General features: G+C 46.3%; 1 protein-coding gene across 7 annotated transcripts in view; it reads left to right on the forward strand.

Annotated features, from left to right (window-relative positions):
* The first annotated feature begins 243 nt into the window (after positions 1-243).
* Positions 244-17,954, forward strand: part of NF2 (NF2, moesin-ezrin-radixin like (MERLIN) tumor suppressor) — a 71,016-nt gene continuing 53,305 nt past the window's right edge. For 5 of the 7 annotated variants that reach the window (XM_004017463.5, XM_027956735.3, XM_027956734.3 and 2 more), the window contains exon 1: positions 244-833. In XM_004017463.5, the coding sequence (XP_004017512.2) occupies positions 720-833 (114 nt within the window). In that variant the 5' untranslated portion in view covers positions 244-719. The remainder of the gene's footprint in view (positions 834-17,954) is intronic. The other 2 variants (XM_060400858.1, XM_060400856.1) reach the window with 1 other exon arrangement.

Raw genomic sequence — 17,954 nt, forward strand, 5'->3', positions numbered from 1 at the left:
CGTACCTCTTAGAAAACAAAAGCGTTCGGAGTGACTGTCACCGTAGCCACTCAACGGCGAGCCCAGGCCCGCGCCTCCAGTCAGATCTGAACTTCCGATTGGTGAAGTGATGCCGAAGAGGGTGGGACACAGCGGGAAAGTCCCGTCTCCTTCGGAGCGCTCAGCCAACCGCGGCATCCGGGCGGCAGCAGCCGGGTTTGGTTGCGTCGTGTGTAGTGATTCTTGGGGGCCCGAGGGCGGGGCGGGGAGCAGGCCGGGGGCTGCGGGGAGGGGACGCTTCCCGCGGGCGCGCGGAGCGAGGACGGTGACAGCCACGCGCGCACGTGCGCGCCCGGCTGCAGCGCGGCCCTGAGACCTCCGTCGGCCGCTGAGAGGCGCGCGGGCTCTGGGCAGCCGCCGTCTAAGGGCCCCGTCCGCGGGCGTTCCCAGCGTCCCCGGCCCGAGTCCCGGAGAGCGGGGCCGTGCCCTCCCCGTCGGTCCCCGATCGCGATCCTTGCCCAGGGCCGTCAGGGTCCGCCCCCGGGACTCCCCTTTCCGTTCCTGGGCAGGGTCCTCGCGGCCCATGCCGGCCGCTGGGGGCCCGCGCCGCTCAGACAGCTCTCCGGCCGGCCGGCCGGCCACCATGGTGGCCCTGAGGCCTGTGCGCCTCCTCCAGGGAGGCTAAAAGGTCCCGAGCGCAGGCCTCGGGGCGCGAGGGTCCTGCGCCTGAGCCCCGCGCCATGGCCGGGGCCATCGCTTCCCGAATGAGCTTCAGCTCGCTCAAGAGGAAGCAGCCTAAGACATTCACCGTGCGGATCGTCACCATGGACGCGGAGATGGAGTTCAATTGCGAGGTAACTGGCCTGCAGCCCCGACGGGCTGCGGCGAAGGGCAGCCCTTTGGGATCTGGCCCTGGTTTGGGTCCGGCACCGACCCGGGCGCCCTTGCCGCGGTGACAGTCAAGGTGGAAGCTTCGGGATTCTGTTTATATCATCTCTGGGCAAAGATAGAGTCGGCCAGATCCGGAAGGGGCCATCTAGGCCCAAATCCTCACGTTAAAGATAATGACTGCTTTTTTTTCAATGGGGCTTTTGGGTTTGGAAGCACTTCCTGAAGGTTTTCATTCATTGTTACTGCAGAAGTCTGAAAGCATCAGTGGTAGCGAATTCTAGCTCTCAGTGTCACGCTTTAGCTCTGGCTCTTTAGAGTTTCAGCTTTATAAGATGATATAATCATAGGTGTTAAAAGTTGCATCTCGTTGGGAAAGTCTATATTGTTTCCCTTTTTCACAGCCTAACTTTTCTAGAGAAAAGTCTTTGAGGAAAGTGATGGTATCTTAAACTTTGCATATAGTTTCTGTCCTGTAACAGGTATCATTTATTGAATACTTAAGTGTCTGACATTCATTCACTCCAAACAACTCAGTTTAACCCCTCTGGAAATTGTCCTAAGGGCAAGCAAGCATCAAGTGAAAAAACATCTACTCAAGAAAATCTATGAAAATGCGGTAAGAAAGGCAAGAGTTTGTGGTATTTGTTTTTGTTTTGGCCGCAAGGCATGCCTTATCTTAGTTCCCCAACCGGGAATCCACGCCCCCTGCAGTGAAAGAGCAGAGTCTTAACCATTGGACCACAGGGAAAATCTCAGGAGTTTGCGGTATTAATATTTGAACCAAGACCACTGCCACCCTCCTGCTCTCAGCTCTGGACGGCTGCAACCCAGGATACTGGGCTCTCTCCCCTCCCTAGCTCCCAGTCCGACAGCTTTCTTCCCAGAAGGAGCATTACTTTAGGGCTTCTCCTGTCCAAGGCTGCTTGATACTGAGGCTCAGTCCTTTGTACTCTGGGCGTTGCTCACCAAGAATACTGGATTCCCAGTGGTTCTGTCCCCACCCTCAGTTTGTGAGATGGGTGGTACCAACCAAGAGAGACAAACTGAGAGGACTTCAAACTGGCACCCCCCCCCCCCACAACTTCTAAGAGATTTTGCCTGGAGGGAGAAGTAGGCTTAAAAACCCTTAGCTTCTAATCTCTTCCCAAAAGCATTTGCTTCATTTGCTGTAGTGAAAGTGAAGTTGCTCAGTCTGCGGCTCCATGGACTGTAGTCTACCAGGCTCCTCCGTCCATGGGACTTTCCAGGCAATAGTATTGGAGTGGGTTGCCATTTCCTTCTCCACGGGATCCTCCCGACCTAGGGATCGAACCTGGGTCTCCTGCATTGCAGACAGATTCTTTATTTACCCTCTGAGCCATCAGGGAAGTCCTATTTGCAGTAGAGACTGGAGAAATTTATGCCTAAGGGTGCTCTCCAGAACTGTGAAGGTTTTGGTGAAAGGCAACTGGAAGGAGATCTGTGGATTTAATGAAGATACTACTGTAGGCAGCTAGTTTGCAGGAGAGTAAGACAGCTGGGAAGAGCCCTCCTGGTCAGAAAAAAATGTCAGACACTGATCTCAGAAATGGTTCTTTCAGAAGAGCCACCTTTTGATTGGATTACTTTGTAGAACAAGTTATGCTCTAGGGTATTGTTGGAAATAATAGAGCAATATATCACAATAGTGGAGTGTAACAGTTGGGTGTTTCCCTGGTGACTCAGATAGTAAAGAATCTGCTTGCAGTGAGGGAGACCTGGATTTGATCCCGGCATTGGGAAGATATCCTAGAGAAGGGAATGGCTACCCAGTCCAGTATTCTTGCCTGGAGAATCCCATGGACAGAGGACCCTGGCGGTCCTAGGGGTCATAAAGAGTGGGACATGACTAAGCCACCAACACTTTCACTTTCAACAGCTGGGTGTGATCAGGGAAAGGGAGGAAGAGTGTCCTACTAAGACCATTGTCATCTCGGGTGACTTTCAGTTCAGTTCAGTTCAGTCGCTCAGTCGTGTCCGATTCTTTGTGACCCCGTGAATCGCAGCACACCAGGCCTCCCTGTCCATCATCAACTCTCGGAGTTTACCCAAACTCATGTCCATTGAGTCGGTGATGCCATCCAGCCATCTCATCCTCTGTTGTCCCCTTCTCCTCCTGCACTCAATCCCTCCCAGCATCAGGGTCTTTTCCAATGAGTCAACTCTTCGCACGAGGTGGCCAAAGTATTGGAGTTTCAGCTTCACCATCAGTCCTTCCAATGAACACCCAGGACTGATCTCCTTTAGATTGGACTGGTTGGATTTCCTTGCAGTCAAGGGACTCTCAAGAGTCTTCTCCAACACCACAGTTCAAAAGCATCAATTCTTCAGTGCTCAGCTTTCTTCACAGTCCAACTCTCACATCCATACATGACCACTGGAAAAACCATAGCCTTGCCTAGAGGGACCTTTGTTGGCAAAGTACTGTCTCTGCCTTTCAATATGCTATCTAGGTTGGTCATAACTTTCCTTCCAAGGAGTAAGCGTCTTTTAATTTCATGGCTGCAGTCACCATCTGCAGTGATTTTGGAGCCCCAAAAAATAAAGTCTGACACTGTTTCCCCATCTATTTCCCATGAAGTGATGGGACCAGATGCCACGATCTTCGTTTTCTGAATGTTGAGCTTTAAGCCAACTTTTTCACTCTCCTCTTTCACTTTCATCAAGAGGCTTTTTAGCTCCTCTTCACTTTTTTGCCATAAGGGTGGTGTCATCTGCATATCTGAGGTTTTTGACATTTCTCCCAGCAGTCTTGATTTCAGCTTGTGCTTCTTCCAGCCCAGCGTTTCTCATGATGTACTCTGCATATAAGTTAAATAAGCAGGGTGACAATATACAGCCTTGACGTACTCCTTTTCCTGTTCAGAACCAGTCTGTTGTTCCATGTCCAGTTTTAACTGTTGCTTCCTGACCTGCATATAGGTTTCTCAAGAGGCAAGTCAGGTGGTCTGGTATTCCCATCTCTTTCAGAATTTTCCACAGTTTATTGTGATCCACACAGTCAAAGGCTTTGGCATAGTCAATCAAGCAGAAATAGATGTTTTTCTAGCACTCTCTTGCTTTTTCGATGATCCAGCGGATGTTGGCAATTTGATCTCTGGTTCCTCTGCGTTTTCTAAAACCAGCTGGAACATCTGGAAGTTCACGGTTCACGTATTGCTAAAGCCTAGCTTGGAGAATTTTGAGCATTACTTTACTAGTGTGTGAGATGAGTGCAATTGTGTGATAGTTTTGGCATTCTTTGGCATTGCTTTTCTTTGGGATTGGAATGAAAACTGACCTTTTCCAGTCCTGTGGCCACTGCTGAGTTTTCCAAATTTGCTGGCATATTGAGTGCAGCACTTTCACAGCATCATCTTTCGGGATGTGAAATAGCTCAAGTGGAATTTCATCACCTCCACTAGCTTTGTTCATAGTGATGCTTTCTAAGGCCCACTTGACTTCACATTCCAATATGTCTGGCTCTAGGTGAGTGATCACACCATCGTGATTATCTTGGTCATGAAGATCTGTTTTGTACAGTTCTTCTGTGCATTCTTGCCACCTCTTCTTAATATCTTCTGCTTCTGTTAGGTCCATACTATTTCTGTCCTTTATCGAGCCCATCTTTGCGTGAAATGTTCCCTTGGTATCTCTAATTTTCTTGACGAGATCTCTAGTCTTTCCCATTCTTTTGTTTTCCTCTATTTCTTTGCATTGATCGCTGAGGAAAGCTCTCTTATCTCTCCTTGCTTTTCTTTGGAACTCTGCATTCAGATGCTTATATCTTTCCTTTTCTCCTTTGCTTTTCGCATCTCTTCTTTTCACAGCTATTTGTAAGGCTCCCCAGACAGCCATTTTGCTTTTTTTAAAATTTCTTTTTCTTGGGGATGGTCTTGATCCCTGTCTCCTGTACAGTGTCACAAACCTCCATCCATAGTTCATCAGGCACTCTATCAGATCTAGTCCCTTAAATCTATTTCTCACTTCCACTGTATAATCATAAGGGATGTGATTAAGGTCATACCTGAATGGTCTAGTGGTTTTCCCTACTTTCTTCAATTTAAGTCTGAATTTGGCAATAAGGAGTTCATGATCTGAGCCACAGTCAGCTCCTGGTCTTGTTTTTGGTGACTTTGGGCAAACCCAAAGATATGGCTCCCTGAGGAGCAACAACATAGGCCTTTAACACCATGAGAGGGAAATAGATTTCACTAGAACAGTCCAGACTGTTACTCAACAGCAAGCAAATAACAGCATGCCCAGGGTGAGGGTGGAGAACCACTTCCTAGAGTTGCTATAAATATGTTCTCGGAACTAAAGGAAAACATGATTAAAGGTATAATGATATTTTTGCATCGACTAGAGAATATTAATAGATTGCTGTTGTTTAGTGGCTCATTTGTGACTGACTCTTTGCGAACCCATGGACTGTAGCCCACCAGGCTCCTCTGTCCATGGGATTTCCCAGGCAAGAATGCTGGAGTGGGTTGCCATTTCCTTCTCCAGGGGATCTTCCCGCCGCAGGGATCAAACCCAGGTCTCCTGCATTGACAGGCAGATTCTTTACCACTGAGCCACCAGGGAAGCCCAATAAAAGAGACAGGAATTATGAAAAGAGCCAAATTAAAATTCTGGAGTTGGGAAATGTAATGACTGAAATAAATTAATTAGAGGCGCTCAAAGTACATTCCAACTGGCAGAGGAAATAATTAGTATACTTGAAGATTGATTGATGGAGATTATGGAAGCTGAAGAGTAAAGAGAAAAAGAATGAAGAAAAATGTACTGAGCCTCAGAGAAACGTGAGGATCATTCAGTGAATCAACATATATGCAATGCAACTACCAGAAGGAGAGGAGTGAGAAAAAAATATTCCCCCCGAATTGGCTGAAACTTCCTAAATTAATTGAAAAAGAATAACCAGTATATTCAGTAAGCTCAATGACCCCCAAGGAGGACAAACACAGAGATTCACAGACACGTCATGGTAAAAATGCTGAAAGTCTGACAAGGAGAAGATCCTGAAAGCAGCAAGAGAAAAACGACTTGGCACTTTTAAGGGAACCCCAGTAAGATTAACAGCTAACTTCTCAGCAGAGGCTAGGGAGGCCAGAGGCAGTGGTGTAACGTTCCAAGCACTCAAAGAGAATAGCTTGTAAACCAGGAATTCTATATCCAACATAGCTGGCTATAAATGAAACGGACCTTTCAAAAATAAAGTTAAAGACTTTTCTAGATAAACAAAACCAGAATTTGTTGTTTTGAGACCCACCTTACAAGAAATATTAAAAGAAGTTTTTCAGGCTGAAAGCAAGTGACCCCAGATAGTAATTCAAACCCAAATGAAAGAAATCAAGGAGCACCCGTAAAGGTAATTAAAGAATTATAAAAGACAGTATAAATATATTTTTCTCCTTTCTACTTTTAAGTGACGTAAGATGCAATTGCATAAAGTAATTTTGTATATCATATACAATGCTATTTGTATATAATATACTGTTGGACCTGTAACATAGAAACGCATGACACAACAAAGATCCCACAGGCTGCAACTAAGACTCAGTGTAGCCAAATTAATTAATTAATTGAAAAATAAAAGTAAAAATGATATGGAAAGTCTGCATTTGGAAAATTAAATGTAATTCTGTATGTCTGCAATGAACAATCTGAAAATGAAATTAAGAAATGCTATTTAAAATAGCATCAAAAAGTATAAAATAGGGACTTCCCTGGTGGTCCAGTGGCTAAGACATCATGCTCCCAGTGTAGGGGGCCTGGGTTCGATCCATGGTGAGGGAACTAGATCCCACATGCCAAAGCAAAGACTAGGTACAGCCAAATAAATAAATATATTTTTTCAAGTATGAAATATTTAGGAATAAATATAACAAAAGAAGTGTAAAACTGATACTCTGGGACCTCCCTGGCGGTCCAGTGCTTAAGACTCCCAGCTTCCGCTGCAGGGGACACAGGTTTGATCCCTGGTTGGGGAACTAAGATCCTGTGTGCCATGCTGAGCAGCGTGGTGGGGGAAGAAAAAAAGAAAAAAAGCAGCCTTTCTTGAAATGAAAAATAATGGATATGGCTTTTTTCCAGTAAAATTTTCTTTATGGACGTTGAGATTTTCGTTTCATATAATTTTCACAAGTGACAAAATGTTATTACATTTTTTTTTCAGTCACCTAAAAATATAAAACTCATTCTTAGCTCTCAGACTGCACAGAAACAGGCAGCGAGTTGGACTTATCATATGAGCCATAGTTTACTGACCCCTGGATTGAAGTTACTATTTGGTACCTGTTATATGAGACTGACCCACAGGGACAGAAGTTTTTAGTGACATTCCTTCAGCCATAATTTTGCAGTGAAAAGCTGTTAGTTTTTCTTCTTTAAACAGACCACAGGCCCAAAGAGGATGGACAATACTATCAGCAGTATCAGAGTTTCTCAACCTTGGCGCTACTGGCATTTTGGCTGGAGAGTTCTCTGTGGTGGGGCCTGCCCCTGTACTGCGAGGCGTATAGATAGCATCTCTGGCTTCTACCCACCAGATGATGGTAGCACACCTGCCTTGCCCCAGTTGTGACAACATAAAATCTTCAGGGGCTTCCTGGAGGTCCAGTGGTTAAGAATCCGCCTTCCAGTACAGGGGACACAGGTTCGATCCCTGGCCCTGGAACTAAGATCCCACATGGCACCAGGTAACTCAGCCCGAGTGCCACAGTTACTGGGCCTGCGAGCCCTAGAACCCGTGCTGTACAACAAGAGAAGCCATGGCAATGAGAAGCCTGCAGAGTTTTAGCCATTGGACCACCGGGGAAGTCCTGAGAATTATGCATTTTTAACAAACTGTCAAGTGATGCCAATGCTACTGGTCCAAATAGTGTTAGTTGCTCAGTCATGTCCGACTCTTTATGACCCCATGGACTGTATAGCCCGCCAGGCTCCTCTGTCCAGGGAATTCTTCAGGCAAGAATACTGGAGTAAATTGCCATTTCCTTCTCCAGGGGATCTTCCCGACCCCGGGATCAAACCTGGGCTTCCGTATTGCAGGCAGATTCTTTACTGTCTGAGGCCGCGGGGAAGCCGCACTAAACAAACAAAGCACAGTAGAAGGTGCGCAGACTTTGAAATAAGACACATGCGGACTTTAATTCCAGCTAAACTACTCATAGCTTGGATGAGATACTCAAGTTCTCCAAACCTCAGTTTGCACATCGGTACAATGGAACTAATATTACTGACGCCGCGAGAGTGTTATAAGGACTCATGAAATGCTTAGTGTTGGGCAGGAAGGACAGGACTCTGGTCAGCCTAAAACAGGAGGCTTGGGTCACCGTGAGCACTGACTGCTGTGACTCCTGATGCAGGGGGCCCGGGGTTCGATCCCTTTTCAGGAAACTAGATCCTAACTTGGCCACAACTAAGAGTTCACAGGCTGCAGCTAAAGATCCTGCGTGCTGCAAGGAAGAGTTGGTGCAGCCAGAAACATTTCTTTTAAATGCTAAAAAAAAAAAAAAAAAAGCAATATTCTGTTGAAAGTAAGAATTGTTTGATTTATGATGATAGCGAGAACTCAGAAGTGTCTGGTCTTACGCTCCTGCTCTATTTTTATGCTAATGCAGGGAGCCTATAGATGCATTTTGAAACAAAGGAGAGATGGTACTTGAGTTCTTGGCTTCACTGAGGTCAGATGTAGGTGGCTTTCTAAGAAGGATTCAATGTCACAACCAGTTGGGAGTTAACATATGAACTGCGATGCCTTATGCTAATCAGTTCAGACTTTTTTTGCTGCAGAGATGGGGGGCAAAAATCTCTTTCTTGCACCATTTGCTGCATTGCACAATTGGCTTGATGCTTTGGAGAATTTTTCCACTTGAAAGACTTGATATTTGTCATTTTGAGAAAGTGGGTGCTGAACGTAGTTTGCCAGGAGGCTAAACGGTTCTGTTATTTCTTATCTAGACTGGAATTCTACTCTAGTAATTCAATCTATCAGTAAGAAGAGTCAAATATGAAAAATTTCTCAAAATTGAGTTGTGAGAGAGCCTAATACCTTCATCTTATATCGAAAACAAAGCCGCCTTCTCCTGTTGGTTGGCTTCTCAAACATTTTCACATACCCACGTGGAATTACAATTGGGTTAGATAACCAGCATTACAGATCATCCCAGCATACAAGTGGACATACACCTGACAGGTGGGACTTTCAAAAGGGGAAAGCAGGAAGAGCAGCTCTGGTGATTCCAGTAAGATGCTAAATCCTAGACACCCCAAGATTGAGGCCAGTGACTGTCTTCCAGGAGGGAGTTCAAACTGGTGTCTGAACCCTGGCTTCTCTGCGGAGCTCTTCTGTGACCTTGGGTACATCTCTCTCTCTCTTTTTTTCTCCCAGGCTTCAATTCTTCAGCTGTAAAACAGGGAGGAGCTCAATTTCCAAGGCCCTCAGCTGCACATCCCATTTTAGGTGACGCGGGCAGAAGAAGCTTATCACATAGCTCTCTGTTTCATATTTCCTTCTTAGGTAGGAAGTCATGTCAGGATTTGAGCATGCAGGTATGAGAAAAATCTGCTAGAGGGCCCGACAGATACTGCTCAGGGAAAAGAGCCAGCATCCTGGCAGAAGTGGCAAGTTGGCTCGGGTGGAAGGAAGCCCTGCCACTGCCCCCTGCTCCCTGAGTGATCTTGGATTTACCTCTCTAAACCTCAGTTGTAAGACGAGATTAATAGTATTTTCTTATAGGATTGTTTTAAGGCCTGAATAAGGCAGACCTTCATGGGCATTTAGCCCAGGCACTGACCGTAGTAACTACTTGGTAAACATTAGCTTCTTCTGCTTTTTTTTAAATATGACTTTCATACATCTATATAGTTTTGATTCTGTGTATTTGTGGCTGTGCTGGGTCGTCAGTGCAGCGCTGGCTTGTCTCCAGTTGTGGTGAACAGGGCCTGCTCTCTGGCTGCATCTCTAGTTGGGGTGCCTCCTCTTGTTGCAGAGATGGGCTCTGGGTGCACGGGTTTCAGCAGTTGCAGCTCTGGAGCGCAGGCTCAGTAGTGGTGCCTGGCACCAAGTTGCTCTGAGGCATGTGGAGTCTTCCCGCATCAGGGATCAAACCCGCGTCTCCTGCATTGGCTGGCGGATTCTTCACCACCGAGCCACCAGGGAAGCCCAAACATTAGCTTTTTCTGTTATCTCGAGTCAGAAGTGTGGGAATAAAGAGGAAAGGTCTCATGCTAGAGGCACTGTGAATTTTCTCTTTGAATCACCTCCTTCATTTTCTCTGAATCTTCTTCAGGTTATCCATGCCTTGGTAATTGTAGACCTTCTAGACTCTACAGTTAGTCTAAATATAGTGAGCTTTATGCCATATATTTAAGGATCTTTTTTTGTAAGGCACTCTATGATCGGTCTCTATGTAGCTTGATGTCCGCGATGACAGCAGGGCTCTTTTCTGCAATGCTTAATTATCCTCCATTCCTTTGTTCCCTTGTGTCATCTTGGAATTTTTCTCTTTTGTTTTTCTCCAGTTATTCCTGCTAGTTTTGCATTCTTATCCAAGAACATTTTTGGTACTTGTTTATTCCTGATTTCATAAGTTAACGTATTTGCTGTCTTAAAAACCCAGAATTGAGTTTTCTGTGAGCTGCTAATCATTTTTTTAGCCAGCTGGTGACCAGGTTTCTCTGGTTTGTTACAGGATGATGTGTTCCATCCTCCTGTCTGTGCCTTGTCTGATTTAGACTCCAAGTCCACATGTTTTAGTACATTTTTAGCAAGCAAAAATTTATTACCAATTTAGTGCTGACCAAAGGGGAAAAAAAGCTTTTAATCAGATCTTCAGTTACCTGTGCCGCATTGAGATGCTTAGGAGTCTAGTTCAGGAATCCTTGGGCCCCACTAGGTGGAGTCAGAGCACATCATTTCCAAAGGAATGGGGCCTTTTTCCTCTTCCTGAGTCTCCCTACTGTTCTTTTCTGCTGCTTTGCCAAATTTGAGCCACGCTTGAAAAATTCACAACTTTCCGTTAGTGAGTTACATTACTTTTGGCTTTCCCATCCACTTTGCCAGCTTTAGTCTCCTGGTTTTAGTAGTTTTGATAATTTGTTGTTGTTTTGTTCAGTCGCTAAGGCATGTCTGACTTTTTGCAACCCCATGGACTGCAGCATACCAGTTTCCCTGTCCTCCACCATCTCTCGGAGTTTGCTCAAACTTGTGTCCGTTGAGTCGGTGATGACATCCAACCATCTCATCCTCTGTCCCCTTCTCCTGCCTTCAGTCTTTCCCAGCATCAGGGTCTTTTCCAGTGAGTCAGTTCTTCCCATCAGGTGGCCAAAATATTAGAGCTTCAGCATCAGTCCTTCTAATGACTATTCACGGTTGACTCTTTAGGATTGACTGGTTTGATCTCCTTGCTGTCCGAGAGACTCTCCAGAGGCTTCTTCAGCACCACAGTTCGAAATTTGACTTTCAAGTAAAATTTAAAACTGAAGCCTGGAATCATTACTAAACTTATCTGAGCTGATCTGTGGTTTTAAATTCACCAATCGTGTATCTATCTAGTATCCTACTCCTATTGATCTGTGATTAAATCAGTCTCATAAATAAGTTTTAAAAGACTTCAGCCTACAGTAGTTCTCATCTACCTGCAGGCTTTTTTTTTAAACAGTCCTACTCACTTGCACCTGTGCCTCCCACCCTTGTTAAAATCAGTGTCCTTCTCATTGACGACTGTGCGTGCATGTAAGTCGCTTCAGTCATGTCCGACTCTTTGCAACCCCATGGACTGTAGCCCTCCAGGCTCCTCTGTCCATGGAATTCTCCAGGCAAGAATACTGGAGTGGGTTGCCATTTCCTTCTCCAGGATTGACGACTGTGAACCTTAATCAAAAGGTCAAGCCAGAAACAGAATGTTTAAAGGTTCTTTCCAGGCTAGGGTCTGGGTTCTACATGAGATGGTTTGCATAAACACATAATGTTATAGCTCTCTTGTGCTGATAGCTTTTCTTTTTTGAAGAAGCACACTTTTAAATATTAACTACAGTTCTCGTAGAGACCAGGGCATGAGTTGAGTAACACTTGGTCCTGGGTGATGTTTCAGAGTCTGTTAATCTCCTTTCATGTTTGGGCATTTGCAATTGAGCTTTGTACCACTGGCATTGGATTTACTAATGTTTCCTATTCATAGCTGTCCATGCTGCTGCTAAGTCGCTTGCCGTGTCCGACTCTTTGCGACTCCATAGGCTGCCGCCCACCAGGCTCCTCCATCCGTGGGATTTTCCAGGCAAGAGTACTGGAGTGGGGTGCCATCGCCTTCTCCGTAGCTCCCCATAGAGTTCTTACTCTCGGTTGTTGGAAACGTTTGTACTCATTGATAATTGCTGAATATCAACAGCAAGCTTGGTGCTAAAAAAGCTTCTATTTTTCATTAGCATGATAAATCACAATTTTTGTTACACTAGCGAGTTCATTATAATAAGACAACTCCTGATTATCAGGAGTAAAGAACATGATCGCAATGACAGAACCTGAGTAAGGGAAAAGAATGTAGCGAGAGCACAGAAATTAACTGTTAAGTGTCATTGACATCCCCGAAAATGATTTTAAGATACAGAATGGAATGTTAAAGGATTAAAAGAAAATTTATTATAGTAGCGAAAAAAGTACTCCACGGTTTATACAAAACCGTCTGAATCTCATAGACTCGGGGGGTGTTAATCCTGAAAGCCCACTTGATGATTGTGGAAGCCGAGACCCAGAGAGGTTAAGTGACTTTCCTAGCACAGCAGGTTTGGGTGTTTTATAGTTGTTTGACAAGGCTGTGATTGCCCTCATGTTGTGAGCTAAATTCCAAAGACAGAGACAGTCTTCTTTGCTTTGGGAGGACTGTACTGCTTTTATAGCATATAAACTACGGATACTTTTTGCTTTGTCATCTGTCAGCTGGCTTTCAAAGCTTCAAGCCCCCTTTTTTCATGGCATCATGAATTCTAAGCCTTGCATGGGGGCCATGAGAGATTGACAGATGAAGAAATCAAGGCCCAGTTGAGCCACGTGGCTCACCCACGGTTGTGGGTGGTTGAGGGTGGGGTTTTGGTTTGTTTTTGTTTTAAATATCTTTTGGCTGGGCTGCACAGCATGTGGGATCCTAGTTCCCTGACCAGGGATTGAACCTGTACCCCCTGCATTAGCAGCTCAGAGTCTTAACCACTGGACCGCTAGGAGGTCTCCCAGAGAGGGCAGTTTAGGACTTGGTTTCCCTTTCTGGGCTCACAGTTGCTGCCAGAACCTGTTTCCACTAAAGCAGGAAACATGCCAGAAGCTGCAAACTTAAGGACTGTTCTCCCTGCACCCCCCCCCCCGTAAAAAAAAACCCAACAACTATAATTTGTTTTGGTTTGAAAGAGTCCTTAGAGTTTAAAACCTCCTCTTTGTGGCTCCCTAAGTGATGCGTGGAGAAGGCAATGGCACCCGACTCCAGTACTCTTGCCTGGAAAACCCCATGGACAGAGGAGCCTGGTGGGCTGCAGTCCATGGGGTCGCACAGTGTCGGACACGACTGAGCGACTTCACTTTCACTTTTCACTTTCATGCATTGGAGAAGGAAATGGCAACCCACTCCAGTGTTCTTGCCTGGAGAATCCCAGGGACGGGGGAGCCTGGTGGGCTGCTCTCTATGGGGTCGCACAGAGTCGGACACGACTGAAGCGACTTACCAGCAGCAGCAGCAGCAAGGTGATGTGATCTGTTTCCTACTGATCTCTTATTCTGAGGAAATTTTTCTTGGTTGGCTCTTTGAGATTTAGATTTCCTTGGCAAGGTATTTTTAGAGAGAGGAAATCAGTATGTGTCACCAAAGGCAGGCGGAGGGACATATACCTTCAGGCCCAATTATGCAATTAGAATTTTAATAAGGAGCATCATAAATTCTTGCTTCATTGCAGTCATTACCTAGAAGATTGTTCTGCTCAGAAGCCTGATCCAGATGTCTTCATCATTATATCAACATCATCAACCGACCACAAGTGTTTGTGAAGTGGCCACAAATTGATTATGCAGTGCTTGCTTGGGTCCCAGGAGATTTAGAGATTTTGTGTGAGAGAGAGAGAGAGTGTATGTGTTAGCTGTTGCCTTCAGGGAGTTTATGATCTACAGGAAAGACAGGAATCTTGGGAAAAGACAGATAACCCAATTTTTCCATGTATGTAAGTGCATATTGGATTCCCCAAGTGGCTTGAAGTCGCTCAGTCATGTCCGACTCTTTGCGACCCCATGGACTGTAGCCTACCAGGCTCTTCCCTCCATGGGATTCTCCAGGCAAGAGTACTGGAGTGGGTTTGCCATTTCCTTCTCCAGGGGATCTTCCTGATCCAGGAATCGAACCCAGGTCTCCCACATTCCAGGCAGACGCTTTAACCTCTGAGCCACCAGGGTTTCCCAAGTGGCTTAGTGGTAAAGAATCCACCTGCAATGTAGGAGACACAGGTTCCATCCCTGATCCAGGAAGATACCCTGGAGAAGGAAATGGCAACCCATCCCGGTACTCTTTTTTTTTTCACACCACGGACAGAGGAGCATGGCGGGCTATAGTCCACACGTTCTCAAAACAGTCGGACACAACTTCGCGACTAAAACAACAAAAGTGCATATTAACTCACGTGTCTGGTGTTATATGCTGGGGAAGGAGACTGATGAGATAAGGAAGCGACCTGAGAAAGGTCTGACTGTGAGAAAATGGAAGCATATGTTGTGCTGAGCTGGGAGGACACGGGCTGCCTTGTCACAAGGCGGGGCAGTTGGTTGGAAGAGAGAGGAGGTAATTGGTGGAGGGCTTTGAAACCAATAATTTAGATAGATTGGGCATATTAACAGCAATGATCGGAGGACCGGGAGAGGAAGATTACTTGCTGTGGTTGATTATGGCAGAAACTGACAGGGCAAGATTACAGCTGAAATGTTTGTTTTGCATCAGGGCGGTTTCAGGTTTGTGTAATTTTGCTCAGATCAAGATAATGATTCTTTTTTGGCTAAAATCCTGTTTCCCCTTTTCCCTCAGAAATAATGGCTGAGTAGGAGTGGTATGTCCTAGCCAACTCATTGGAAAAGACCCTGCTGCTTAGAAAGATGGAATGCAAAAGGAGAAGGGGACAGCAGAGGATGAGATGGTTAGATAGCATCTCTAACTCAAAGGACATGAATTTCAGCAAACTCTAGGAGATAGTGGAGGACAAAGGAATTTGGCATGCTATAGTCCATGGGGTTGCAAAGAGTCAGACATGACTCAGTGACTGAACAACAAGTGGAAAATATCATAGTTGAGGATGCATTTAACTAACGTAGCCTGGGGAATCATAGCTTAGCCTAGCCTAGCCTTGTCATTGTTGTTTAGTCACTAAGTCAGGTCTGACTCTTTTGTGACACCGAGTACTATAGCCTGCCAGGCTCCTCTGTCCATGGGATTTCCCAGGCAAGAATACTGGAGTGGGTTGCTATTTCTTCCTCCAGGGGATCTTCCTGACCCAGGGACTGAACCTGGGTCTCTTGAGTCTCCTGCACTTGGCATGTGGATTCTTTACCACTGAGCCACTAGGGAAGCCCAGCTTAGATCTGCTCAAAACACATTAGCCTACAGTTGGTCAAAATATCTCTTTAAAAATCAAGTGTTTTTTGAGACATCTCAGAAAAAAGGGAGAGTGATGTGTCTTCACCACGATAGGGAACACAGGCATGAGACATAAGCCTGGTGGTTTGTTTTTGTTTGTTTGTTTTGCCAGACCATATGGCATGTGGGGTCTTGGTTCCCTGACCAGAGATTAAACCTATGCCCTCTGCGTTGAGAGCATGGAGTCTTAACCACTAGACCACCAGGGAAGTCTGCAAACCAGAATAGATTTTAATGGAATTCATTATTCACTACTGTGCAGCGAAACCATCTTTATAACTCTTCCCACTGTGTACATCTGCTAAATGAAGGTGTTGGGCTTTTTTCATATTTATTTACTTGGCGATGCTGGGTCCTAGTTGCTCCATGCGAACTCTTGGTTGCAGCGTATGGGACCTAGTTCCCTGACCAGGGATTGAACCCAAGCCCTCTGCACTGGGAGCTCAGAGTCTTAACCACTAGACCAGCAGGGAAGTCCCTGGCGTCTGTTTGTTGTTGTTTTTTTTTTTCAAAACAGTCAAATAAAAGTCGTACTTAGGTTTGGATCTGGTACGGCAACACCTTAAATTGTCAACTATTCTCTGAATCAGTTCTTGTAGGGCAGCCGTGGCTGCAGAGGTCAGTTAGGGATGAGCATTGCGAGAGGTCACAGCCCTTCTGGCTCTGTGTTCCCGAAACTATGGCAAACATGCCACGCGTGTCCTGAGCCCTGGGAGGTGCCGTTCCTTCTGTTGCTCTGTCTGTAAAGGATCCGACCTTTTGACAGTTTTTACAGCAAATGCTGGGGCAGCTTGTGAGCTAATTAGGAGAAACCCTGATAAGTGAATGCCAGGTCCCTTGGTTCTCTGTCATCTTCTGTGGAGTAGACAGCCAGTCAAATAGCCTCCCTTGGGTGGCTGATCACCCTGTCCCCTGACATCTATGAGACCTCTCTGCCAGCTTCTCCAGGCTTGAGTCTTTTCTGTAAAGCTGAAGTGTCTTCTAATTCTCAGATATCTCGCCCACGGCAGTCAGACTCAGTTCTGTTTCTTCGGGAAAGTTTGCCCTTTTCTGTCTGTGGCCTCTTCCTGTGTCGTGTCTGGCTTTCCACGCACCCTGCGTGGTTGTCTCCAGCAAGCACAAGGGATTAAAGAGCACAGTGGGAGAAAGACGGCTCCATGTCTACCAAAGCCCAGAAACCAAGTGATCGTTTCAGGACTGTGAGTCTAAACCTGGCCCGTTGTAAGAAGAGGTCGTGGATTTGTATTAACTTTTCCCCAGTTAACAGACCCGGATCAGCCCCGTAGGTTATTGGTGCCAGTTGCTTCCCAGAGCAGAAGTGCTGCACTCCCTACATCCTCCGCCACGGAGCCGTAAATGCTTAGCGCTATTTCCTTAAACCATTCGAGGTTGATAAATGACAAGCACTTCACTCTGGGTACAGCTCATAAATTCAGCCCCTACCAAAAATAACAAGCTGACAGCACTTAGTCCTGTTTATAAAGTTCATACACATCCATCTCTGATGGAGGTGCAGGGTGGATCTGGGAAATAGCACTGCAGTCGGTTAAAGTAATGTGAGCACGCAGCCAGGACGCAGCATGACGCACCGGGCGCCCTGGCTCCCTGCCAGCTGCCCTGCGCACCACGGGCACCTGAAGGATGAGGCTGGAGCCCACACGCCGTGGAGTCCAGAGCCCTGCTCCTTCCCACAAATGGCCTTTCTCACTCCCTCCACCACCCCTCTTCTTTCTGCAAGTGAGCCCCTGCCTCCTCTTCCCTGGGCTGAGGGGAGGCAGTGGGACACGTCCCTTCCGGAGGAAGAGATGGATTCAAGCAAATCCATCCATCAGCCCAAGGAGCTGTTCTCTTTCTGGCAATCTGTTTGGGAAAAATGGCAAACCCTCCCAAAAGAAGAGTCTGTAAGTGCAAAGCCTGAATGACTTATGTTCTAGCAGGTGTCAGAAGAGGAAATGTTTTAATAAAAAAAAAATAGTAAGGGACTTCCCTGATGGCCCAGTGGCTAAGACTTGGCACTCCCAAGGCAGGGGGCCCGGGTTTGATCCCTGGTTGGAGAACTAGACTCTACATGCCGTAACTAAGAGTTTGCATGCTGCAGCCAAATAAATATTAAAATAAATGAATAAACAAGAGACTCATCCAACTGGTCGTGGCTCCTTAGAGACCTGGCAGGTCTTGCTGGGGGGAGGCTGGGAAACAGTGACGAACGACCCAGGCCCTGGTGGGCCGAGGAGGGTGTGAGCCATCACAGGTGGGCGGGGCTGCAGCCGAGTGCTCAGTACTGCACTGAACATTCAGTACTGCAGACAGGACAGCCATGCTGCCTCTCAGACACCAGAAGAGCGCAGAGAACATTCCTTCCCTTTGCAGCAGCTTGGACCCGAGCTGCAGACGTGCTGTTCCCTCCAGCTGGCATGACCCCCC

Source organism: Ovis aries, chromosome 17, assembly GCF_016772045.2.
Source record: "Ovis aries strain OAR_USU_Benz2616 breed Rambouillet chromosome 17, ARS-UI_Ramb_v3.0, whole genome shotgun sequence".
Lineage (NCBI taxonomy): Eukaryota > Metazoa > Chordata > Mammalia > Artiodactyla > Bovidae > Ovis > Ovis aries.